A 25,534-nucleotide genomic window follows, 5' to 3' on the forward strand; every position below is an offset into this window, starting at 1 on the left:
CCCTGGGCTTGAGTCCAGCCGGCGCGATTTCCACTCACAACCCCGCCATCGTCCCCTCCCTTCATCCCCTTGAGCCTCCGTGGATTAACTTGCTTCCCTTAATCGGTGCGTGTGGCCCTAGGGAGCGATCCTGCAAACGGACTTGAGGATGGGCGTAGGGCTGCGTTTGAAATACAGCATTAGTGGACCACCTACTACTCCCCTGACTTGTTTGTTTAAGGGATATGGCACTCTAAAAGCAAAAAGTTTTTGAGTTTTTAAGTGTAACAGACGTGCTCTCATCAGCCTTGCGCATTGAAGTGCTTGTAGTGCAAAGGGAGGACTTAGCACGTGGAGAGTGCACTACATGGCCACGCTGCTGGAGGCTTCTGCAAATGAAGACTGACGTAGCTTGGCTGATTTTTCCTAAAGAAGGGCACTCCTAGCTTCCTGCCCCTCCCCTCAGCCCCAAAACTTACAGTCCTTAACTGCTGCTCTGCTTGGCTTTTCGTGCTCTGAACGAGTCGCCGCCTGTTCAGCACTGGAGAGTCGTGTTGTGTCTGTACTTGCATCCGTCTGTGCAGCAGCTCCTGCCCTGGGCTCTCCAGGCTGCTCCCAGTGCAGCACCATTTCCTGGGAAAGCGTGGTGTTGGCTTCGATGCAGAAATGGGGATGAATGCACAATCCTTCGTCATCATTGTGCCCGTGGGCTGTCAGAACCCATCTAACCAGGATGCTGTGCAGCTGGCAGCTAAAATGTGAGGGTGGGAGAGATGGTAGCACCAGACTCCAGCCATCTTAATTCAAAACTGTGCAGTTTCATTTCAAAACAAATTCATGATGTGGAGACTCATGCTGTGCCTAAAAAGGGCTTGCCTAAGTGTTGCACAACTTCAGCTCTGGAAAGGCTTCAGGGCACAGAATACCAGTTTTTCAGGGTGAGAGAAGAGAGTTTGCCAGATTGTGCTGTGCTTAGAAGTACTAAAATGGCTTCCTGTACCTAAATGTAATATGGATGGTCATTTAGAACATCCTACTGCTGCTGCTGGAGTGCCACCAGCTACATAATATAATCAATTGCTCTCAGGCTGCATTTGAGGCAAAGCTATGGTGAGCTTGATCAGAGGATTGTCATCAATAATTCAGTTTTGCAATCATTTTGTGGCATACAGGCAGTATTGCCAGATGTTTTATTCATGTGTTTTGTATCCATTTTTGTATCATCCTGGAATAAAGTCTGTCTTGCTGGATACAAATATTCTGGTGTCAGTAAAAGCTCCAAAGCTTGGAGAAATAATCTGTTGCTTTCCTTTCAGCAGTGCACCATGTCTCTCAAGGATCAGCTCATCCACACTCTCCACAAACAGGAGCACAGTCATGCCGAAAATAAGATTAGCGTGGTTGGTGTGGGTGCAGTCGGAATGGCCTGTGCCATCAGCATCCTCATGAAGGTAAATGGCAAGCTTGGGAGGAAGCAGCAGAAGAACCTGAAACCTAAAAGAGGGGGAAAAAAAAAAAATCTACCATATTAGATGAACTTCTGGTTATACAATCCTTTGTTTGGGCCTGAAATGAAGCAACAGTCTTGAAGCTATTGACAGAGAACAAATAGCTGCAGTTCTTGTAAACCAGGGTTGCCTCAGGATCAGATAGTATGTTCTTTATGTATCATTTTATGAGCTGCATTTACCTTTGTGGGACTTGCAGACTCCTTTTTAAGTAGGAATTGTCTAATAGCCTAAATATACAAAAAGATGGAGAACCGAGGAGTTATTTTTTGTCTTGAGCGGTGTGGTCTGGAAAAATTGGTCCTTGACACTCTGAATGACTTGTCCTCTGCATTCAGCTACCATATTGAAAATGCTGGGTTTAACACCAGGCTTGCATTTCTTAACTGGCAGTTAGGTTATGGATGAACTGCTATTAAATTATTCTTCATTATTGTCCTGCTAAATTGTACAGAATGTGGTTATGAAAAGTACAAAGTGAACTCAAGAAAGTGTATATCCCAGGGGACTTATTGAAGGACTCTGGGAAGAAGTGAAGTGTTAGAGATGAGCAAAATTGTTTAAGTAGGTTTTAAAATAATTGTAACTTCACAGTTTAAAAACTGGGGGCTTTGCTCCAAGAGGCAGTAAACTTACCATTACTCTTGGTCTCTTGTAGGACTTGGCCGATGAACTCGCCCTTGTTGATGTTGTGGAGGACAAGCTCAGAGGAGAGATGCTGGATCTCCAGCATGGCAGCCTCTTCCTTAAAACTCCAAAGATTGTCTCTGGCAAAGGCAAGTAGTTGGTTCTCATGTGCTCATTATTTTGAAATGGAGATAGCCACTTCAGGTCTCACACTGGACAGCCAAGTCTAGCACTTAGCCTGTCACCCTAATTGTTGGGGCGAAAGCTCATGGATATAGTACTCAGCTGGTATATTTTTTAATATACCTTCTTATGGCCAGTCCAGCTAGGAATTTTCTTCCAGGGTTCACTACTCATTACAGAAAGATGAATTTCTTAAGTACTTGTGCACCTTAGAGAACTTTATTTCACAACCAGTTAACCCCTGAACTCATTACTGCTTACTTCTGATAACTTTTAGTGGGAGCCTTGAGTAGGGCAAAGGCTTAACCAGCTCATACCTTAATTACAGTGCCCACAGGTAGTAGGTTATGAGGGCAGAACCTTCTTCCTCTTCTACACAGCACTTGCCCTGAGTGATACCCCGACAGCTACCCCTAGTCCCATTGGTGGCTGAGAAGCATGGAGTATCGCTGCCTGCAGCGATACATGGTACAATGTTGCCATTTGTGGCAATGAGCCACAGTCTTAAATTAAAATTTAACTTTCTATAGAGGCTAAGTCTCCGGTAACAATTACCAGGGAATTGCTGCACCCTCAAAGTTGAGAATTTGAGATCTCGGTACAGAAAGGAAGTGAGAACTCCTGTTCTGAGCCATGTGTAGTAAGAGGTCATGTTTGACACAGCCTTTTGTCTGCAGATTACAGTGTGACTGCACACTCCAAGCTGGTCATTGTCACTGCTGGTGCCCGGCAGCAAGAAGGAGAGAGCCGCCTTAACTTGGTCCAGCGCAATGTGAATATCTTCAAATTCATCATTCCCAATGTTGTTAAATACAGTCCTGACTGCAAGCTGCTTATTGTCTCAAACCCAGGTTTGTCTTGTGTTGCCGTAAGAGGATTTGGCTTAGAGAATAGTGTTTTTCAGTAAGGTGACATTAGTGCACAGGCTTTTAGAAAATACTTGTGCTGGGGAAGAGATGTCGCCAGGGAGACCTTGGAGAACCTTCCAGTACCTAAAGGGGCCTAAAAGAGACTATTTACAAGGCATGTAGTGATAGGACAAGGGGTAACTCCTTTAACTGAAAGAGGTATATCTAGGTTAGCTGTAAGGAAGAAATTTTTTATTATGAAGGTGGTAAGATACTGGAGCAGTTGGCCCAAGGAAGTTCTGGATGCCCCTTTCCTGGAAGTAGTCATGGCCAGGTTGGATAGAGCTTTGAGCAACCTGGTCTAGTAGAAGGTGTCCCTGCCCATGGCAGAGTGTTGGAATGAAATGATCTTTAAGGTCCCTTTCAACCCAAACCATTCTATGATATCCATATAGCAACAACTGTCATCTTCCCTCTCCAGGCTCAGCAGTTTGGTGTTCTGAGGAATAAACTTAGGTCTTCAATCCAAATGACCTTGAGCTCAGTAAGGTTCACTGATAATTGCATGCATAGCATAAAGGCAGAGCTGAGAGACTTTAAAAGCAGTTATTAGTTATTAGTTGTGTAAAACAGACATTATGTTAGTCCACTGCAGTGCCTGGCCACGAGCACTGCTCTGTGCTCTGTTCCATGCAACTAGCATGCAGGTAAAATGCTTACAGATGAATGGAAGGTACCATCCCCATTATTAATTTGCTCACGAGTGGCACTTGTTACCCCCTTGTTCTCCCTACAGTGGATATTTTGACCTATGTGGCCTGGAAGATCAGTGGCTTTCCCAAACACCGTGTGATCGGTAGTGGCTGCAATCTGGACTCTGCCCGTTTCCGCCACCTCATGGGAGAAAGGCTGGGCATCCACCCTCTGAGCTGCCATGGATGGATTGTTGGAGAGCACGGAGATTCCAGTGGTAAGGGTGAAACTGGGCTGGCTGTTACACAGAACTCCCTGATGCTTTGTTTGCCAGAAACACCTTGAAAAGCTACAGCAAAACATTGCTCCAAAACCTCTGCACTGCAGCACCTTAAAAAGGCCAGTCCGGATTTAAGTCTTTTGCTGCACAGAGTAACCCTAGATGATCTATATTTGACCTGAGTGACTGCTTGAAAAGGTCATTACTGTAACCTGAGGTGGCTAAACATTTCTAGGCTAAATTGTTCCCGTAACTCCCAAAAAAACCCCAAACTGAAGCAGGAAGATGATAAAGTTCTCTGCAAGGGCCTCTCAAAGATCTGTACCAGACCTAGTGGCAGTCACTCAGCTGCCATCTCTTAATTACTGTACATAGGAATTGAAGTGCAGAGGCAAGTCTGGAGGACAGGAGAAAGCACAACTTTCTCCTCATTTAACCTGTACTTTTCTAAGCAGCACCAGAGCAGTACTGTCTGCTTCCTGACACCCACCAGAATGCAGTTGGAATCAATTCTTGTTTTGAGAAAACTTTGCAAAATATATAGTGACTGTCACTGTAGTTCATGTTGCCCAGGTATTTCACTTTTAAAAAGTTGTATTGAAACTTTGTGACGCTGTGTATAAGTGTTGATGTGCTCCTAGGTTCTCAGCCTGCAATTTAGACTTGCCTTATAGGTCATACTATATTTAAAGTCATAGCTAAATCCTAAGTGATGTGTTGCAGATTAATCCAGGTAGATCTTATGTGAGCTGTTAATTTGAGAAGGACTAAGTGTTGTGAGAAAATTAACCTACGTGCAACTTTCAGTACCTGTCTGGAGTGGAGTGAATGTTGCTGGTGTCTCCCTGAAGGCCCTTCATCCAGACTTGGGAACTGATGGAGACAAGGAACACTGGAAAGAGGTCCATAAGCAGGTCGTGGACAGGTAAATACTGGTTTGGCTTTTTTATAAATTTCAACACAAGAACAAATCATGAAGAGCTGGAAAATCTCTGAACTTCAGTACCCAGATCCAGAATCCCTCAGTAGCCCCAAATGTCAGGACGCAAACATAACAGAACATGAAATAATATTTTAAGAAGCAATGTAGATTTGGCAGTTAAATTTTCAGGATTAGTAAACTTTAAATTAGGGAAGAGCTTAAACAACTAGGTTTCCAGTATAATTGTGTGGACTAGTGTAAAATGCAAATAGAATTATTCACTGCTGAGTTCATTTTGGTCCTGCCAGCAAATCAGTCAAGCCTTCTGATGCCTCCAAATTGATCAGGACACTTCCAAAAGCCTTTCTTACAAACTTGAAGTGTTTGGTTGATGGTACTTGTTCTTTAATGAGTGCCTGTGTCTCTGCAGTGCCTATGAGGTGATCAAACTGAAGGGGTACACATCCTGGGCTATTGGTCTTTCTGTGGGAGACCTAGCTGAAAGTATTATGAAGAATTTGAGAAGAGTGCACCCCATCTCTACAATTGTTAAGGTGAGCAGCCCCTTTTTGCTAATTTCTGTTTTACTGAGAATTAAGTATCTCTGGAATTCTGAAAAACAGTGATCACTTTCTAGTTTAATTTCAACCAAATTTAGTTTCCTGATAGGATATTCTATGACATATACAGACATAGATAAATTCCAGCCTAACAATCCTTATGTACTTTTCAGGGCTTGCATGGAATAAAAGAAGATGTCTTCCTAAGTGTTCCTTGCGTACTGGGCAATAATGGCATCACTGATGTAGTAAAGATGATCCTAAAACCTGAGGAAGAGGACAAATTAAGGAAGAGTGCAGACACACTGTGGGCAATCCAGAAGGAACTACAGTTTTAAACCTGCCCAAGCAGTTTTTGGCTCTTAGCAGTCTAATGGGTTTAGTGGTTTGTCTTACGTTGCACTTTCCAAGTAAGTCAAATCTTTCAATGTATTATCTCAACTAGAACACACAAAAAGCTCAAATCTGAACAATGGAGTTTCCTGAAGATAGCATTAGGAAACTAATCTGGGGTTTTCCCTGCTCACAGACACCCATGTTCTTAGCCAGAGCTAGATAACCTTAGTCAGTCTTGTTCAGTGAAGTGGTATGACAGAAATCCAGCAATCAAAGCAGCACTGCCTAAAAAACCCTTTGCCTTTTCCTCATGTTGGTTCAAAGGAATAAGGAGTAAGTAATTGCTACACAATGTGAAACCAAAGACTTTTCTTGAAGTTAAAGGATTGTCAAGCCAATTGACCAACCTTCTCTGCCAGCTGAATAGCTTCAATATTTCACTATTGATAGGTCCAAGTGTATTTTCCTAACACTGCTTTGGAATTTTTGTGGATATTTTCTTCTTAGAGAACCTTATTTTTGTGTACTATATCAGTCTAGTTGTAAGTTCTGTCTCCTGAGCATGTTTAAAAAATGGTAAGACTTCTATGTGCAACAAGACAGTGACTGTCCAACTGTAGTACCAACTACAACACCAAATAAACCACAAACTGTTATTTCTGTCTCCTTGTTTTTCTTAATAAGGCTTTGTCTCTCCCCCATGTAGCTCTGTTTCCACACACCTGAATCAATTCTATTTTTCAAGTCCCACTAACTCCAGTATCACCTGTGCAATAATGTTATGTGTGCAGCTGTGCTGGAGGCTTCAGGCAGTTATGTAGTTATGGAATTCTCACCCAGTTTTTTGAAATGAACTTCTTCAGCGCCAACAGTAACAAGAAAAACCTTAAGGCAAAGGCTCAATCTTCAGCCATGCTGGTTTATGGTGCTGAGACCAAGAACCGTTTGAGTTTTCAGTTTTCACTGGTCATAATAAATGTGATTTTTTCCAGTTTGGTACAACATCTTCCAAATCTCACAAGTAAAGTGAAAGTATGGTTAAGCTGACACTGCATAAAGCAGGCCCTGTTTGAAAAGAAAGCACATCATACACAGTTCTGTAGAGGAAGAAAATATGCAACAAGTTTTATTCAGCGTTAAGTCCACCAGCACAAAGATTACAGGAGATAGAAAGTGCATTAATAAAAGCTAGTCTTTACCAAAAAGAAAATATATTATTGATTCAAAATATCTTACACTTGAATGATGTAATAACTTACTCTGGGCACCTACTGATTAAGAGAAAGATCAAGAGAGTGGCTGCTTCAAAAGGAAATCTAACTTCCCAGGTAAAGTCTGGGAATTTAGTAGAGATCACTGAGTCCAGCAGTCTTCCTTGCTTTCTGCATCAATGCCCTCAGCTGGAACTGCTTGCGAGACAGAAGACGTACATGCTGCAGAAAGAAAAACAACAGCTGCCTGTTGGCAAAGTTCTGATAAAAACTTCATAATGCTGCAATCCAAATGTTCAAAGCACGGCACGTTCTATGACCCAAATGGGATGTCAGTTTTTTGGAAACACTAAATTCACTATTCTACTAAATGGCATTTTCTTGGCTTAAAATGACTGGCAGGTGGCTACCAAATGCAATCACTACAGTTTATTTTCTGTGATTTTTAAATTATTAATAATTAGTTATTTATTATTACAATTTAATGAATTAGTTAACTCCACACATTCTTATCAAAGTAATAATATGCACTCCAAGGTGAAATCAGACTCACACACTTCCCATGGGCCAGAGAATTGTTCTTCTAACAGAAGATAAACAGAACTAGCAAGGTACACAAGAAGGAAACAATATGACTTTCTATCTATAATGCTTTTAAAATTGGTCTTTTAATTCTGAAATTACTTTCTAAAATTTAAGCTTGAACATATAAATACTTCTGTTCCTACAGGATCCTTTTCTGTGAGGAGACCGTGAACATTAGTAAGCTGAACCAAAGAGTCCAAAGTAAACACATTTAAAATGCACATCTTAGAAACATCCCATGAAACCTACCTTTAAAAAGACATCTAAATCTATCACTCCACGTCTCAATGCTTCCCCAAGGTAGAAGATGGTGTCTTCAATTGCATTTTCCTCTGCATATAAGTTCAGGATCTGCTTGTAAAGCGGTGCTGTAGGAATAATAACTTCATCTATGTCATTATTTTCTGACTGACTTTCCATTTTCTCTAAGGCAGAACTGAGCTCCTCATCCTTCTTTTTGAGAAGTTCAATGTTCTTGTCAACTTCAGCCTAAAAACAATTAAGATGTTTATTTACCTTCTTGTGATACAATTGTCTAGATGAAAGATTTCTGGACATACCAGTTCATTCCGTACTTCTTTGCTTACTTCGATGATGATTTTAACAAAAGAAAGAGCTATCAATCTGTAGATTTCAGATTCTTTCCTTTTGAAAAAGTAACATCTGCTTTAGATAATGCCAATCCATTACCCATTTAAACTGTAGAGAAGGCATGCCAACACTCCAAGTATTTCCAAGTTGCTACATTAGGAAAAATAATCCTTTAAGCTAGCTAAAGATAATAAAAGCAAAGCCAAAGTAATTATTTTCTTTGGAGTGTGGTATCCCCCAGTTCTCTAGTCCAATTAATAATTTCTAATAATTTTTTTAAACCACATCTGAACACTGAGCTGGCTTCAGAAACTCTTCATCAATCCCAAAATCTTACTCCTGAGCAGCAGTGCAAGGAGCAGATGGACTAAGCGGAAGATGCCTTAATGAAAAACTGCAGGAATTTCTGAGCATACTGTGAGTAGGGAGAGACTTCTGGGAAAGGAGAAGTTATACAAGACAGGTTATACAAGGAGGCTGTGACCAAAATCAGTGTTCTCTGCACTAAGACACTGAAATGTTCTCCAGTGCTGCTGTTACACATTATTATCAAGAAACTGAGAAATAATTATGAAATAATCTCACACCACTAACAACTTTCACAGGAAGGATGGGGAAAAATAATACTGTGCCTCTACTACCGAGCAATGACATTTGTAAGACACATGCAGGACACTGCATCTCATGGTCACTGCTATTTCTGACTTGTTTCAGTCTGAGCACATGCACCCAACTGCAAAAGACAAACTGCACTGGAAGCTTTGTTTTTTTCTATCATGCTTAATAATTAATTAATTACAAGCTTCTGTTCACTGCTAGGAACAGGTAGGCACAGTGGCTCAGCTTACCACTTCCTGATCCAGGCGAGTTACCATCTCTTCCAGCTTCTGGTGTCCTTTCTTCAGGTCCTCTTCTGTGCGTTTCAAGGCGTTGAGCTCAGCTTGTGCGCGATCCATCTCCTCCTTCATGCGCCATCTCAGCTTGTCACTGACCGCTGAGATGAGGGAAGCACGGATGGTGTCCTCGCTGATGGTGCCATCTCTGCTGGGTCCTGCACAAGAAGGTTTCACAAGCATAAGGTTAATGCTGCCCTGCACTGGCTGCAGTATAAAGCCAGTTGGAATTGCAAGTGGCCAAGTTGCTGCGTGTACTTCAGCAATGTGAGACAGTAAAATAAACTGCTCTCCATAATAATTTCCAGAAGCAGCAAAGAGACCACAGTGAGAAATCATAAATTAGTATGGACACAAGTATATTTAAGAGTATGCACCCATTCATTCACTTTATTCATTCACAAATACACACTCTTTCTTAATTTAAAAATGGGCTGGCCATTTCCTCTGAAGTCTATAAATGTTATTAGTCTGAGACCTTTTAAAGAAGAGTAAGAGTTAATGGCTGGATGTATTCAACCACAGTTAATGTAACAGGTGGCTTGAGACAACGAATTTGCCTACTACAGGTATTATTTTGGGGTTTTTTTGGTTTTGTTTTTGGAATTGCCTGGCTTGGTAAGGAAAGTTCTAAACTAGGAAAGACAAAGGGAGAGTTACAGAGACAACCCATGCAGCTCAAGTGGGGATACTTCCAGGAAGGGCATGCAGCCCAGGTTCTCATGGGGAACCACCCTGACACCTGCTGGAGGGATAACACCACCAGGAACACACAGTCCAGAAGATTCCTGGAAAGTACTGAGAATACCTTTCTGATACAGATGCAGCTAACGAGGAAAGATGTGCTGCTGGACCTTATATAACTAACCAGGAATGTCTCACTGGAGATGTGAAGGTTGGGACAGCCTTGGCTACAGTGTCCATGAGATCATGGAGTTCCATATCCCACAAGGAGAAAGCAGGGCAATGAATAAGACTGCAACCCTGGAACTCAGGAGAGCTACCTCTGGCCTCTTCACAGACATTCTTGGAAGAATTCCATGGGAATTTACCATAGAGGGAAGAGGGGTCCAAGAGAGCATGTGGATATTCAAGGATCACTTCCTCCAGGCTCAAGAACAGTGCATTCCTAGGGGGAAGTGAGCAGAAGGATCAGGAGACCCAAATATGCTTTTGCAAACCAGCCTTTCAAGGATAATTTCAAGAGTCTGTCACTAACACACTTTTAAATAGAAAGGTAAGTACTTAGTGTCTGTCACAGGAAGTGCGACGTGTCTCCAGACCAGGGAACTCGGAGTGCTCCAGAGAATGTGAAGTGGCTACTGGTGATATTTATCACAAACCACTTCAGTTATTTTGTGGGAATAACTGGAGGGTCACAGTTTCCCCAGGCTTGTGCCTCACGCCTTGTAGATCACTGAAATTTCAACTGGATTGTAACAACTACTGACAAAGCAAAAATTACAGCACCTTTTGTGCCTAAACTTTCCAACTCCTATGAATGAAACGCAGAGTGATTTGAAGCTCTGTAACCACAAAGAAATTATGCAAAAAGAATTTTTAGCAGAGTATCTTTTTATACAGAGACACAGCGACCAAAACCCTGAAGCTGTTACAGCATTATGTACATCACATCTCCCAGTGCCCTAGATTTCAAAAAACAACAAAGTGAAAAGATATTCATCACTGCTCACGTGACTCTTCTATAGTTGAAGAGGGTTTTTTTTGACTTCTGCTAACAAAACAGGACTGCATAAATTTGTGTCTCTTCCCTATGTTTTTTACTCTGTTCTTGTCCACACAACCTACACCAAGCTATATGGGTGAAAAAATAAAGCTATGCAAATGAATGACAGGAACTACAAGAAGAAGCACATCATGCTTACTACTCCACCAAAGCCTTCTAAAATACAAAAACCATAAATTTTAATCATTACTAATGTGAGCACTTTACATACATATAAATTGCATCAGAATATTAAAAAAAAAAAAAAAGCAGATTACCACTGAAAAATAAAGAGATTGAATTATTAAACAACTGGTGCAAAGACAGCCTTAGGGAAAATATGAGTGTCCCAATACTTCATCTGATTTACAGTTCTGGCCTAAAAAATTCACCTTTTTTGCCAGTCAACAAGACAATTTACAAAATTTGGTTAACTGTTAGAGCCAGCAACAGAAGTTGTCAAATAGCACCATACACACAAAACAGGAATCCATCAATCTGCTTCATATGAAAAGGAGAAAAGAACAGCATTTTCTACATGGACAAGTAAAACTTGAACCAAGTCAGTCAAATGATCTGGGACAAAGAGTTTATTCACTGTTTAGGACTTCCTGTTTAAGGCAGACAATTGTTCCCAATCAAAAAGACCTGATTTCCCTTCAAAAAACAGCATTAGCACAATTTTAGTTACTGTTTACTTTACACAATGAATTATTCTCTAACACAAAGTCAGAATCAGCCAGGACCAGTATCAGTAGAACTTATGTTTACTTCCTTTTCTTATGTTTCACTGACATCCCTCACTCAGGGAGTTTTTATGCAAGGCTCACTTTAACAGTAAAGTAGGACAGAGGGAAAAAAAAAATAAAATCACAATACACTTAATACAATGAAAGTTCACACAGAAATGCCACCAGGTAGGGAAGAGGTCTTTGAACATAAAAAGCATCATTTTAATACAGCTGCATCAATGTATCTTCTTAAAGAGCATGAACCCGTACCATCTTCTGTCACTTCCATAATTAGCCCAGCTTGGGGAAGATTTTATGGCACATGGTCATTAAATCCATAGAACTCTGAAACCTTTAACCTTTACTAGGCAGAGTCTGGTTTCAGAAGTGACCTTACAGAATCATCAAACCAGTAACTGCATCAGAAAGGTAATTAATGGCATATGACTGAACAGAAAGAAAAAGCCTGAAGGACTACTTGAAAAAGCAGTGATTGTTAAAAACTTGAGCTACTTTGCATGAACATTTTCATTCAGTTCCAGCTAGGCTCACTATAGGAAACACCACCACCACCCACATAAAACTCTGAAGTTGTAGCAACTGATATCCTCCTAAATAAACTATTACAATAAAACACAGCCAAACAAACAAACAAGCAAACAAACTGTAAAGGAAAGAAAAATTTTCAGTTGAAAGGAAAAAACAATACTCTACTGTAAAAAACACCCAACAAAACGAACACAACAACAAAAACACCTCACAATATTGCAAATATAAGGGATGATTAAAGGGATGTGTTTGCATTTCATCTGGCACAAGAGATAAGCCACGTAAAACAGGTGTAGGAATTTTATGTTGCTGCAGCAAATGAGTCAGTGTAATGTTAAATGGTCACTAAGAAACCTGGCACTACAACACGGTATCACAGATGATCTAACTCGGGACTGGAAGAGCCTTCTATCTTTGGCAGATATTGCACCTCCATTCATCTTCAGTGGGGGTGAAAACAAGGGAAAGAAATGAAACAGAACGTATCCATATTTTAAATTAACTCTCTGCTACATAAAGGCAAAACTGGATTTGTTTGGGAAAAAAAAATTGAGAAAACATTTGTTTGAGCAGAAAGCCAACGTTCCCTAGAAATGTTAGCAGCTCCCTACAGGAGAGCCAGTGGAGAGCATTAGTTCTCCAGGACACAAGTGCAGCCCCACAACACTGAGCACTATTTGAGGTACTTGGGGACAGCAGCTTCCTTGCACTGTGCGTGGCAGACCCACATCACCTCAGAGTGGAGGGGACCACTGAAGCAGCCAAGAACTTTCAGAAAAGACTTTCCTAATTGAAAAGGCTGAAAGAACTTGGACACAAAGGACAGGATCAGGCACAAGAAAAATACAACATACAACTTACTGCTGCTTTCAAATTCTGTAGTAACAGAACTCCTCAGATATTTTAGTAAGAGTAAAGTAGAAGCATCTCTCTTCCCTTGCCTTGTCCCCATGTATGTGAAGCAAAATCACAAAATACACACAGTTCTGGAAAGAAAAGACATTCTATGACTCTAACCCAGGCCATTCCATAAATAACTGGGAATTCACACATTAAATGAAGAATCCATGGAAGTACTTTTAAATTATGGTGCAAGACACTACAACGGATTGATATCGTGAACAATGTCACAACACAATCTACACCCTCACCATACAACGGTGCCAAAAGGACCATCAACAGCTGGAAAGTTACTGCACCAGCTTCCCACTTAACTAGATGATACTTATCACTGGTTCCCAGTCTTCTACACATACACTGAAAGTGAGGGGCAGGGTGGAAAGCAAGCTCGTGCCCTGCATCAGCAAAGGCCCATAGAGCAGCAGACTGGGAAAAGACACATGTGAATACCCTAAATCCTGATGCTGAAGGGAACAATGGAGGAAGTGACAAGTAGAGATCAATAAGAAGCAACAGGGAAGAGGTTGGAGAAGAAACTCAGGAAAAATGAAGCTCATTCCAAACTGCTACTTTAGAAAGTTACTATTTTTGGAGGAAAGAAAGTGTAACTAAAGAGAGTCCAGTAGATGCTAAAACGACAACAAAAGTATTTTTCTAAACCATGAACAGAGCAATACAGACAATCAGAAGTTACCTACAGTTAAAGGGTGAGGAAAAAAACATGTAGTTACATGCAGTGCTCTTCAAAATATTCATAGAGCACACACAATGTATTGTGTAAACCCAGGAATTTACTGAATTTCCGACTGAATAAAATTTAAGATGAAGGACATAAAATGTATTTTTTTCTTCCTCTGAATAAATTTTAACTAGAGATCAATACTTTGGAAGTTCAGAGTAAGAACAACATATTCCTTTTTCCATTTTATTTCTTTATATATCAGTCATATGGAGAAGCTTTACTTCAGAGAAATCCTTTCCAAGGTACTCACCAACAGTGGTGACAGGAGGCTGAGAAGGGTAGTACTGAACACTAGTGGTTGCTGGAAATGGAACACCAGCTGGATAAGGATAGTTTGGGTAGCTGCTTTGACAAAGAAAGACATGCTAATGTTATGCAACTATTAGTAAAATATCATCCACCTGTATTATCTTTGTTGCCACCACGCTAAACATTCATTTACATTACAAAATGTTAAAATTGCAGGCCTTCTTCCTGTTCACATCAACATCCTTCACAATTGGTATTTCTGGTATTATTTAAGATACCTCTTAATCTGAAACTCTATCTCATTATTGCCTGGTCAACATTTGGATAACAAATTCTCCTAAGTCTCTCAGTCTTGCTATAGGAAACCTCACAAGTATCCAAAAGAAATTATTCTAGCTACAAACTCCCAAACAGCAATCTCAAATGAGTAATTTTTAATATGAGAAGAGTTAAAATCACGACTGATGAGCTGCTTTATGTAAACCTAAAAATCCTGTGCAAAATATGGTTGCAAGGTGAAACAAACTCCCCCAGAAATTCTCAGTCCTGCTCTGAAGGACGAAGAAGGCAAAAGTATTCATTTGCTCACTGAAACAACTATGAGATGACATATGACAATCTACAACACCTTTCTAAAATACATTTGCTATCAACTAAAACAAGGACACAAATTAGTCAGTACTAGACTGACAAACACCTGCATGCAGCAGAGTATTAACTATGGCTGTAATTAAACAAAGTGGTCCACAAACCCATGCAAAATATAAAAAAAAGCATATTCTGTCTCCCTTCAGGTAACTGCAAATTTAATAGTTCTTAAAACCTTCCCATTAATTCATAAATTATATATTTTAAAAACAGTTCTTCTATTACTTTTGTACAAACAGAGCACTTTAAATAAACATATTTAGAAGTAAAATCATGCTGTAAGAACTTATAAAAATCCCAATTTTTCACCTCTTAAAACATAACACTCCCCCTCTTCCCAATCTTCACAGGTGTTTACATTTTAATTTTTTTTTTAAATCAAAATGCTCCATATTAGAGCAACATCTCATATGCTCCTACCACAAAATCAGGACATAAGGATATTAATAACAAAACCAATTAATTATGATGTAAAAAATATAAGTACCCACTAGGAGGCAGTAGTCAACATCTCACTATTTACTCAGACAGATCTGCAAGTCTTCTGGAAATGCTTTATTCTGAACTATTATATAGAAAAAAATCTTGGCTAATACTAATAAAAAGCTTTTAAAGTAACTTTGTGTCCTTCAAATTCCCTTAGAGTGCTCTGAATTAAGTCCACATTTACACTGGAGTCAAGGTTTGTATTAACTCAGCAGTGGTTTTTTTCAATTTTTGAGTTCCTAATTAAATCTTGACTTCCAGAGGTACATTTCTTTGTATGTCATGTTAATATATCAACCTCATAAAAATATATGAGTGAAGGAAGATAACAGCTAGGAGTTAGGTAATTTCAAAATCTATTTATCACCCATATATATATTTTATTTGAAGCAACACTAAGCAAGCTAAACCTTCATCCAACTTTCTTCTGGCTACTGACAAGAATTCAGCCCTCACTTTTAACAAACCCTGCTAACATGAATAATTATACAACAAATGCACCATAAGAAAATACAACTATGATTAGACACTCTTCAGTGAAACTCTCTCTGAGGTAAATGATGATGGTTTAAAGGAGCTCTTACCTTGGGTTTGGAGTGCTCGATGGTGGATAGGGAGATATTCCACCTGGAATTCCTGGCACATAGGAAGCTAAATAAAACAAGGATTTTGTGTATTTTTGCATTTCAGAAGTTAAAACCCTCAATGTAAAGAAGTTCTTCCTCACATATAAAAACAACTTTATTGTTATACTGATTTTTTTTCTTAATCATTACTTTAAACTAATCACTGCATGGATAAAAATAGGTTTTATTTGAAAATGCACAACAAGTACGTGTACCAAGAAAAAAAAAGAGCCTGCAGCAAGGTTCAGAAAACAAAGAAGCAGCATGTTATTAAAGATGACCCAGCTGAAGAGCTGTCTCCATGTTTTATACAATAGCTGAAAAAAGAATTTAACCTTTCTAGCCAATGATTTTACTCATTAAATAAGAAGTGCATAATTTAAGTACTTTCAGAGTAGTTTATTATCTGTTTAATAATCCAACCATGTCCTTATCCAGTAATTTCTGCTATTTAGAAGTTACATTTAAACATTTGTTATCAGCACATATAAAGATCTAAAGCTTTAACAGTCTTGGCAATTCTAAGATTTTTCTTGAAAAGCTGACAAAGATTATGTTTAGGACATACTTATTCCACATTTCTAGCAATTTTTGGAATATTACATCAAGTAGCTTTTTTTTTTTAAGAGCTGAGCTATTTCCACCCTTCAGTGCTTTCAAATGATTAAAATTTTTGTCAAAGAACTTCATTTCTTCTTAAACAATCTATCTAGAACTTGAAAAAAACCCACACGTAAATGTCTGTAAAATAAGGAAAGTCTGATTACACTAGTAAAACTAAGGAGCTATTGATAATTTCAAAACCCCAAAACATTTTCACTAAAATTACTTAATCTGTGAAGTAATTCACAGTACTTCAATTCACTTCAAAATAGTAATTCAAAGCACTTCAGCTTTGAGTGACTACAAGAGTAATCAAGTGTGGTTCATTGAAAGTTTGTCCTTAAGGCACAAGTCACAGCCTCTGCTAAAACTACACTTATACTGACCCCCACTGTTCCTGGAAAATCAGGACAATCCAATCACCTGGTGCTCTCACAGGCAGGGTAGCCACAGACAGGCTGAAAAGTCCCAAACAACACCTGCCTTTAGTCAATTATTCCTAATGGTCCCATTTATGTTTGCTACCCATTTTCTTACAGGTTAAGAGCCTAAGACCTTGCTAAAAATGGGTTCTGCTGTAAATGGCAATGAATAGCACTTCAGCTTTTCAAATGTAACACTGTGACCAAGTAAAAGCCATTATTTCAACAGAAAATGGACACAGCCTTAAAAATCCAACAAAAATAATTAACACCAAATACAGCTACTCTGCCATTAAATTCATGTGGAACTGTTACATCATCATTAAAAGATCCCCACCTAACCTGCTTCCCCTCCCCTACTGTCCCAGTCTTTGGCTTGAGGAGGTCTATGCTACTGGTTTTTTTGGGTTTTTTCCACCCAATATAGTCTCCTCCTGGAAGAATTTCTAGGATTTTCTGTTTTTCACTTCCTCTTTTTCCCCTACCTACATATCATCCCCAGTCTTTAAAGTAAGATGCCTCCAGTACTTTAAATAAAGAAATTATTTTAAAAGTCTTGAGGAATGTTGCAAGAAAATAAGAATGGGTACCAAGTCAGAACACCAAATGAACAGAGAATAAAGAATAAAAAAATCACAAGGCAGGGTTTTTTTTAATATTCAGCCAGCAATTTGAAAAAAAAAAAAAATAAATAAACCACACAAACAGGAGCATAGGCCTAGGAAACACAAGCAGTAAGCATGCTTGTGCTTATGAAATCAATGGTTACTGGATACTTAAAAGATGGGTTTGTATAATTAGAATAAAAAAAACTGAGATACAAAGTTATTTGAATAATCTCTTTTTAAGTCTAATCTTGAAATGCTGACAGGACACTGGTTTATTGAGGAGCTTGGGGGCGATTGAGTGTGTTCTGGTTTTGTCTGGGTTTTGCTTTGTCATAATACAAACTTGATTTCTCCCCTCCAAAACCCAAAATCCCCCCCCAAATTCTTAGACTCATAGAACCTTTTAGATTGGAAAAGACCTTTAAGATCATTGAGTCCAACAAGGTACAGCCCAGGTGAATTCATTAGCCAGCAATATAAGAAGTAAAATGCATTCTTTGTGGGCAGACTGTGCAGGGCAACAATCCCTTTGAAATACTAATATGATTATTTGCAGAAATCAGTAGTGATGAGCACTTACTGGTTGGTGGGCCTGTTGCCTGGTAGGGTGGGTAGCTGGAGGAAGCAGTAGGCCGGGAAAAGACTGGAGGTTCCTCTCCAAACACAACAATCATGACCTGGATCAGCTCCAACAAGTCTGACTGGGGCTGGGAGGGAAAGCAAATCACAAGTTTTTCATTTTGCTAACAGAGAGTTTAACTGACTGTAGCAACAAAAGGATACCACTCCTTTTATTTGTGGACTTAAATTTTCGTAAAACGCCTATCTCTCTATCTGTATACATATGTGCATAATTAACTTCCTTTCTGGATTCTCTTACAGATACCAAACCCAGCCAGCTTGTACTCAAAACCATATAGCACAATACACCAGCAGCCACGTTTACACCCAGAATAAACTGGGTCATACAGATTTCCATAACAACTGCAGGACAATAAATGACTGGGTACAAATACCCAATGATGGATTCTAATAATATTTTAAAAAATTAAATTCAGCCCCCAACATGAAAGAACACACAGATCACTAAGTTTTTTAGACATTTCAATTTCATACAGCACAGCTTTTTTGTGCTCCAATTCAGAATGTCTCAATAAAAAAAAATATTCTAACCCACTAAGGAGTGGCACAAACCTCCTTTAAATACAGTTAAACCAAGCTGCTCTGTTTATAACTACTTAATATAGGCATGATTTCATTTTGCCAAAATAAGAACAAGCATCATGAATGCAGTACCAGATTAAATATCCCAATTCCAAGTTTACTTAGCTCTATAATCCACTTACTTATTTTTACCAACCTCTCAAACTGAAAGAGTTCTGTATTGCCTGTACCTTAGGTGATCATCTTGCTTTGTGCAAGACCTGCATCCTGACCTGGGCAGTCTTTTTCCACTATTGCCATGCAAGTACAGAACTACCACCCATCCTTAATAATGTATTCCTGTTAATCCCTTCTTACAGAACTATGCATCTTGTATCATTTTTCTATTCTTGTCAAGACAGTTTATCTTCTTTACAAGTCCATGTTTTGGCCAAAACTTCTACGAGGGCTGCACTGCTCAATGCCTCTACTTGTTGGTAAAGCAAATATATCCATATACATGAGGGTCCAGGAGTGTCTACATAAAGAAGTACAAGTGCTTGTACATGTCTGTTTAACTCACAGATGTTTTAAATAAATTTATAATTTTCTTTCTGTAAATATTCTTATCTCACAAATCGTCACATCAATGTCCTGCCAGCGGAGAGGACACCTTACACTGCACTGTATAATCAGACAAGTAGTAACTAAAGATGCAATTACATTCAATAACCAGAACACAGAACGCAACATCCTGAATTTTAAGACATTCCAAAAAATAAACAATTTATTTTATTTTAAAAATGGTTTCAGATCTCCAATAAAAACTATGGTTTTTACTAAAAGTGATACAGCTATCTCAAAGAATGCAGAATGAGCAGTTTGGGAATTTCAAGTTCCCTATACTTACATATTTCCACTCATGCAGGTAGGGAAGGTATATCTTTCCATTTGCATCAACATGCTTCCCAGTTTTTATTGTCATAGAGCTAGTGGGTTTAACAAAACAAATTGGGGGGTTGAAAGGGTAGGTGTCCAGCAGCCACAAGCAAATTGGGATATTATATGTGTTACCTAGAAAAGATATTTTGAAAGATTTTCAAAGTTATTTTAATTCTTCAACTGTCCTCCTATATTCATAATCATAAAAAACTCCTAAACCCAGTAAACTCAAATGTACAAAGTTAGAAGCTGAAGCCAAAATCTACTAATAACATTCAGTGAATAGGTAACACTACGGACGCAAACTCAACATTTTTCAGAACAATTTAACTTTGATTTACAATCATTATTCATCACTAATACACAATCTCATTTGTTCTACAATGCAACATTACAAGACTCTAATGTGAATTATTGTTAGCTGCAGCAATAAATGGTTTTCAACCCTCATTCAACTGACAAGCTTGAAAAAATGTGCAATACTGTAAGAAAAGAGATGCTACAAAGCTGTGAAAGACTGAAGAAGTGATGCTCAGCATTCAAATTTTATCCTGCAGAGAACAATTTCTTTAAAATATTTTACTTTGGAAAAGTAAAGCATTTCAAGAAAAGAGTGATCACTGAAGTGGTGAAGTTGAATCAGGACAACTCTAAGTAATTTTTTCATGTAATTTGGGAAAATAATGGGGATAATGAAAGTTGTAATAAATGCATACCTCTGTAAGGCACAGGAATGGTTCCACTGAGGCTCATCAACTCCCTAGATGAACCATCATTAAAAACTGAAAGGGAACAAACAGTATTTTTAAAACAAACATATTGGTTACATTAATCTCTGTTCAGGTTATACTCCACCTATTTATTGGCATAAGTTTTCACAAGCTACACACATATAAATATAAACTCAGCCCAAAAGGTTCAGCTCTTGCACGTTTATGGATTAGTAAATGACTGTTCACAGTCAGGTAACTCCTTATGAATAACACACTTCTGAGAAATGAATGACTAATCATTGCTGAACTACCTTCTCCATAAATAAAACTGTTTCCTCATTCAGTGACCAAGTAAAACGTTGGAAGCTTGCAAACTTCAAGTAACGCAAATTGCTGCAAAGATAATCTGAACTCAAACTTGATTTAAAAAAACAACTGTCATCTGAGGTTTATAATTTCTTATGCTTTGTTTAAAAAAACAGGTGAGCAACAATACTGACAATTACTGGGCCACAGGCATTTACTACAGAATCAGTAAAGGTAATTTAACCAGTGACACACTGAAGAGGAAGAAAGAGTGCTTGACTCTTTGCCAAATCTTAGTCTTAGTCACAAACTGCACAAGAACTCCGACCTAAATTTACTGAGCCACTGTATTTAGTTTTCTCATACTTTTAATCCAGTTCCTTATTCTTGCCTGAATAAATCAGCTTCTGTTGAGGAGGCTTTTATCTTCCTAATTCCACCTGAAAGTTTCTAGCCATAATTCAAATGTAGGTTACTGTGCACAATTATTGTGGTGCTGATGTTCTGCAAAGGCAGGTAGAATGTGTTGGGATTTCAATGGGAGTATATATTTCATTATGAATATGAACTTGAAAACTATCTCATCAGCAATGTAGCCATTTTCTTGCAGCTGATGTCACTGCTACAAATAATGTCGATTATCTGTAAGTGATTCTGTGCTTAGCCTCTCCCAGGCAGCTTAAAGAGCATTAGGGAACACAAATGGCTACAGCTCAAGGATATCTGGAATTGTGATCACCATCCTTATGCAAACTTGTGCAGCTATTCCAGCCACAGTCCTTTCACTCCTGTTTTGTTTCTCCAGTCACTGCATGAATTTTAATTTCTGGGACAGCTGCTGGCTTGCAGCTACTCAAGTTAAAACTAATTCATCTTTTACCTGGCCATGTCCCTTCTTAATATTTTTTAATCCAGATATACAATTTAAAAAGCAGAAGACTTTAATTTTTTTGATGATGTGTTAGTAATATAAGTTAGATCACAGAGGAATCCCACAGGTGACAGCTAAAAAAAGGTGACCATAAGAAGACTAACCTCAGCAGCTATGCTGGCTCATGATATACTGTGAAACCCTAGATATCATCTTCATTTAACACAATTAAATTTAAATTAACTTACAGACTTTTAAACAGCTAACAAACAGTGATTATCATCAATAATTCACATTACAAAACCCTCATGACAATTTTCTACATACTTGACTCTGTTTTCTTCATACTCTTAAGGACTACCACAATTATTTTAAATGAAGCATTTCTTCATTGATTTACAGTTCTTCCTACATAGAATTTTAAAAAATCTTTATATGGCAGCAAAGCTGAATTCATGAGCTACCAGCAATCTCAGGACACCAACTGACGGCAGCAGTGAGTGATTAACTAAAAGTTAAGCTGTGAAAAATGTGACACTTCTTGGCACATTAGATAGTTATTTTCTAAAGTAACCTTACTATGTTACTGAATCTGTGTTTCTAAAGAAGTATCGATGTCAAAGACAAAAAAGAGAAACTCACGTTATGTTTTCTGGTTTTAATCTTTTTCCCCCCACAAAAACTCCACAATACATCTGAAACATGAATAATTCACAAACAAAAATTTTCTCATGCACAGACTAACCATATGAATCCATGACAGGTTTGAGGTCCTTGTACTGAGTAATAACACTGGTTGTCTCCTGTATAGTTAGGTCTCTATACTTATACTGGAAAACAAAAGAGAAAGGAATTACTTCAGAAGCTAAATTTTTAGTGTAATTTAATTCAGTTTTTTATTTTACCCGACAGGCAGCATTTATGGAAGTTTATATCTATATATGGACATTCTTCTCCACTTTTAGTTTGGAAAAAGAATTTATTTGTCCATATTACTTAACTGACCACTGCCTATATAACTTACTGAACTTTAACAAGGTGTTAGGATGTTTTTAGTCTTAACAAGGGTCTATGCATCAAGTGATTCGGGAAAAGCTATTACATGTTCTTTCACGTTCTACCATAACCAAATATATCTTAGATGTGTGAATCTTAAAAAAAAAAAAAAAAAAAAAAAGCCTCTCCAAACAAATATGGTGATGTTTTGAACATTCCTGAGAAACAGCTATCTAGAATCTGAATCACACAGATACACTTCATAGCACTTTTCAAAGCAACACCATATTTATCAATCACTGATTAGCATTTACATGTATTTTATCAACTAGAAAGCAGACATATCAAGACACAATATTACCAGTAATAATACTGGTTTTACCCCTTTCCTTTTATCAGGAGCAGGGAATAACAGCACAGATGACCTGTAAACCACAGATACACCACCACAGAATTCACCAGTTTTAGAACTATAACCCACTGACAGCAAAGAGGCTCCTGGGCAACAGAGAGTTGGCTCACCACAGAGTGCAGCTCTTTAGCCTTGTGGTCATTCCTCCTGATAATTACCATTAAAAAGAAAAGCCAGCAGTGTGGTCCCTTGACAATCTTTTCGTCTAATATAATTTAAAAAAATTGCAGTCTTCAGATGTCTTAAGGAACATAGACAACAACCTTTCACTGAACCATGGCAGGAAGACAAAGGGCCCAGCAAAACGAAATGTCTAATATCCAAAGAATGCAAATGTTAACAACATCTGAACAAATTAATTCAGACATTATCCAAGAGCAAACTGTGGTGCCACAGCTAAAGGTCACCTTGGCTCTGACAAACACTCATGAGCTGTGAAGCTTAGAAATTAACTCTTCTTCCTGTCACCTCCAGAGACTGACAAGGATGCTCCTCCTGGGCATGACAACTCAGATCTACTGAGCAGAGACGAACTCACCACGCCACTTCCCACAATGCCACCTCAGCCTACAGAAAGCACCAGCACCTTGGGTGATGCTGTGACTGATCTTCCTCAAATGACCAAGGACAAAACAGCCATGTGGTCTGTCTGCAAAACGCTGGTCTGTGGGACAGAAAGCAACCCCTCCCACAGGGATTCCTGTGCGTGCGGGGAAGCACCAGCACAGACGTCAATCGGCCCCTGGATGCCGTTTTGGTGGGAGGGCTGCAGAAAAGCATCTCAGCCTCCTTTGGAAAGTGGGTGAGGGATTGTGAGTGTGCATCAGGGGCTTGACAGAGAGACAACCTTGTTAACATTTGAGTATATTCCTCCCTCCCCAAAACTTGCCAGAAGCAGGAACAGGCATTGCTGGAACCTGGAGGAATTTGCATGTACACCAGCCAGAGACTGGCAGCACATACCCACACCGCTGCATGTGTCATTGCAGGACAAATGACAGCTGGTCACCAGCTACTTCTAAAAGGCGAGGCCTTTTCATAGGAACAAACCTTATGGTGCAGGATATAGCCTCAACAAGATTGGCATAATCTATTAAAAAGAAAACTGGATTCTGCTAACAGAAGCTCCTAAAAAGCACAAGGATCACAAAATGGTTTGGGTTGGAGGCATCCTTAAAGATCATCCCGCTCCAAGCCCAAGGTAGGGAACCTTCCACTAGACCAGGTTGCTCAGAGCCCCATCCAGCCTGGCCTTGAGCACTGCCAGGGATGGGGCAGCCACAGCTTCTCCGGGCAACCTGGCCAACCTCACCACCCTCACAGTAAAGAAGTAAGCAGAGTCAGGCTTTAATTCCACTTTTGGCACAAGAATCTCAAGTCAGGTGAGTCAAGGAACTGATAAAACAATGCCTGCCTGCTCAGCAGGCACACTGTGAATCTGGTACGTGGTGGTTGGTAGGGCTGATAAACCACAAATCTGGTTATCTGGGGTGCTTTCAAAAATTAGGCACAACACCTGAACATTAAGCAAACATTTTAATATCTCTATTAAAACAAAGAAAAATAATATTCTTGCCAACTGTTTTTACAATGAGTAACGATTACTTAGTAGAGAAATGGTTGAATGATTTCAGCTGCTACCACAAACAAAATTAAATGTTAAATTCAGCTGTTAATTTCTGTACTTGGATCAATTTCCAAGAAGTGTCAAAATCTCTTTGGAAAATATAAGATCCTAGTGATTTCTACAAAGGTAAGTAAGACTGATTAATTTGATTTTTTAATTTCTAGACTTTTTTTTCCCTTCTCCATTCTCAGATGCAAATGCATCCCCCTCATTTTACATATCAGGAAACAGATCACAGAAAGATGAAGCTTTTCAAGATCTGACAGCAGGTAAATACCTGAAGTTAAATTAAGCACCTAGGTTCCCCCAAACTAGGGTCAAGATTTTGTTATCTCATACACTGAACTATTCAATATGGGAAATGTCACTAAACTTCCTTCTCTAGAACAGAAAGTATAACCATTTTTGAAAAATAAATATAATGAAACAGCATCTTTATTTTTCATCAGCTACAGAAAGTCAGATGGGAGGATAAAATGAATAAGTACAGGGGAACAAGAACATTGGACTACCTTAAATTCTATTTCTCCTATGGCACAGCAATAACTAATCTAGCAAAGACAGGTGTATACATAGATGACCTCATTTGCTGACACTAAGTATTCAACACTCATTTTCAAACTGATAAAAAAAATCTGCTTTATGACTCCATGCAGGTGAATGTGCCTTCGGTGTTGATCGGATTCTCAACTACTGTATTTCATTTCAAAACGCTGCAAATATGACTAGATGCTGCCCAAAAAATCCAGAATCCTCCCCCCCAGACAAACCCGTAGCTCCCCCTAAGCGTCAGCCTTAGGGGTTTTCATTCCAAGCTGCTGGACAAAGCCCAGTTTTCACCTGAAGAGCGGCACGCACGGCTCTGCATGATTCGGTGGTTAATGATTTGCCTTCCAAGAGATTTTCTCGTTTCCTTACACAGGCGCGGTAACAAAACCCACCCCACCCCGGTCAGTGATGCTGAGCTCGCCTTCCCCCTCCTGTAACCGGGGAGCACAAGAGCCGTGTGCCCCTCACG

General features: G+C 39.0%; 2 protein-coding genes across 2 annotated transcripts; one reads left to right on the plus strand and one right to left on the minus strand.

The window, feature by feature from the left end:
* The first annotated feature begins 1,264 nt into the window (after nt 1–1,264).
* On the plus strand, nt 1,265–6,592 carry LOC103624920 (L-lactate dehydrogenase A chain). The gene is made up of 7 exons (XM_008644255.2): nt 1,265–1,430; nt 2,146–2,263; nt 2,975–3,148; nt 3,942–4,115; nt 4,926–5,043; nt 5,471–5,594; nt 5,774–6,592. The coding sequence occupies exons 1-7, from the start codon at nt 1,305–1,307 to the stop codon at nt 5,936–5,938; spliced, it is 999 nt and encodes a 332-aa protein (XP_008642477.1). The 5' UTR covers nt 1,265–1,304; the 3' UTR covers nt 5,939–6,592.
* Nucleotides 6,593–7,031: 439 nt separating this feature from the next.
* On the minus strand, nt 7,032–22,374 carry TSG101 (tumor susceptibility 101; the record flags this gene model as incomplete). The annotated part of the gene is made up of 9 exons (XM_017726565.1): nt 7,032–7,369; nt 7,982–8,221; nt 9,172–9,374; nt 14,115–14,206; nt 15,832–15,898; nt 18,087–18,213; nt 19,560–19,723; nt 20,308–20,373; nt 22,227–22,374. Coding segments are annotated over 9 exons (1,197 nt in total), but the record flags the coding sequence as incomplete, so codon positions are not given.
* Between the last annotated feature and the right edge of the window lie 3,160 nt (nt 22,375–25,534).

The sequence above is a fragment of the Corvus brachyrhynchos genome, unplaced genomic scaffold, assembly GCF_000691975.1.
Source record: "Corvus brachyrhynchos isolate BGI_N302 unplaced genomic scaffold, ASM69197v1 scaffold62, whole genome shotgun sequence".
Lineage (NCBI taxonomy): Eukaryota > Metazoa > Chordata > Aves > Passeriformes > Corvidae > Corvus > Corvus brachyrhynchos.

What these genes read in the sequence shown, in the direction of transcription:
- LOC103624920 (XM_008644255.2), top strand. Translation starts at nt 1,305, where the DNA reads ATGTCTCTCAAGGATCAGCTCATCCACACTCTCCACAAACAGGAGCAC. An exon ending in AAAGATTGTCTCTGGCAAAG is followed by an intron (nt 2,264 to 2,974) that starts GCAAGTAGTTGG and finishes TTTTGTCTGCAG; the next exon opens with ATTACAGTGTGACTGCACAC. An exon ending in GCTTATTGTCTCAAACCCAG is followed by an intron (nt 3,149 to 3,941) that starts GTTTGTCTTGTG and finishes TTCTCCCTACAG; the next exon opens with TGGATATTTTGACCTATGTG.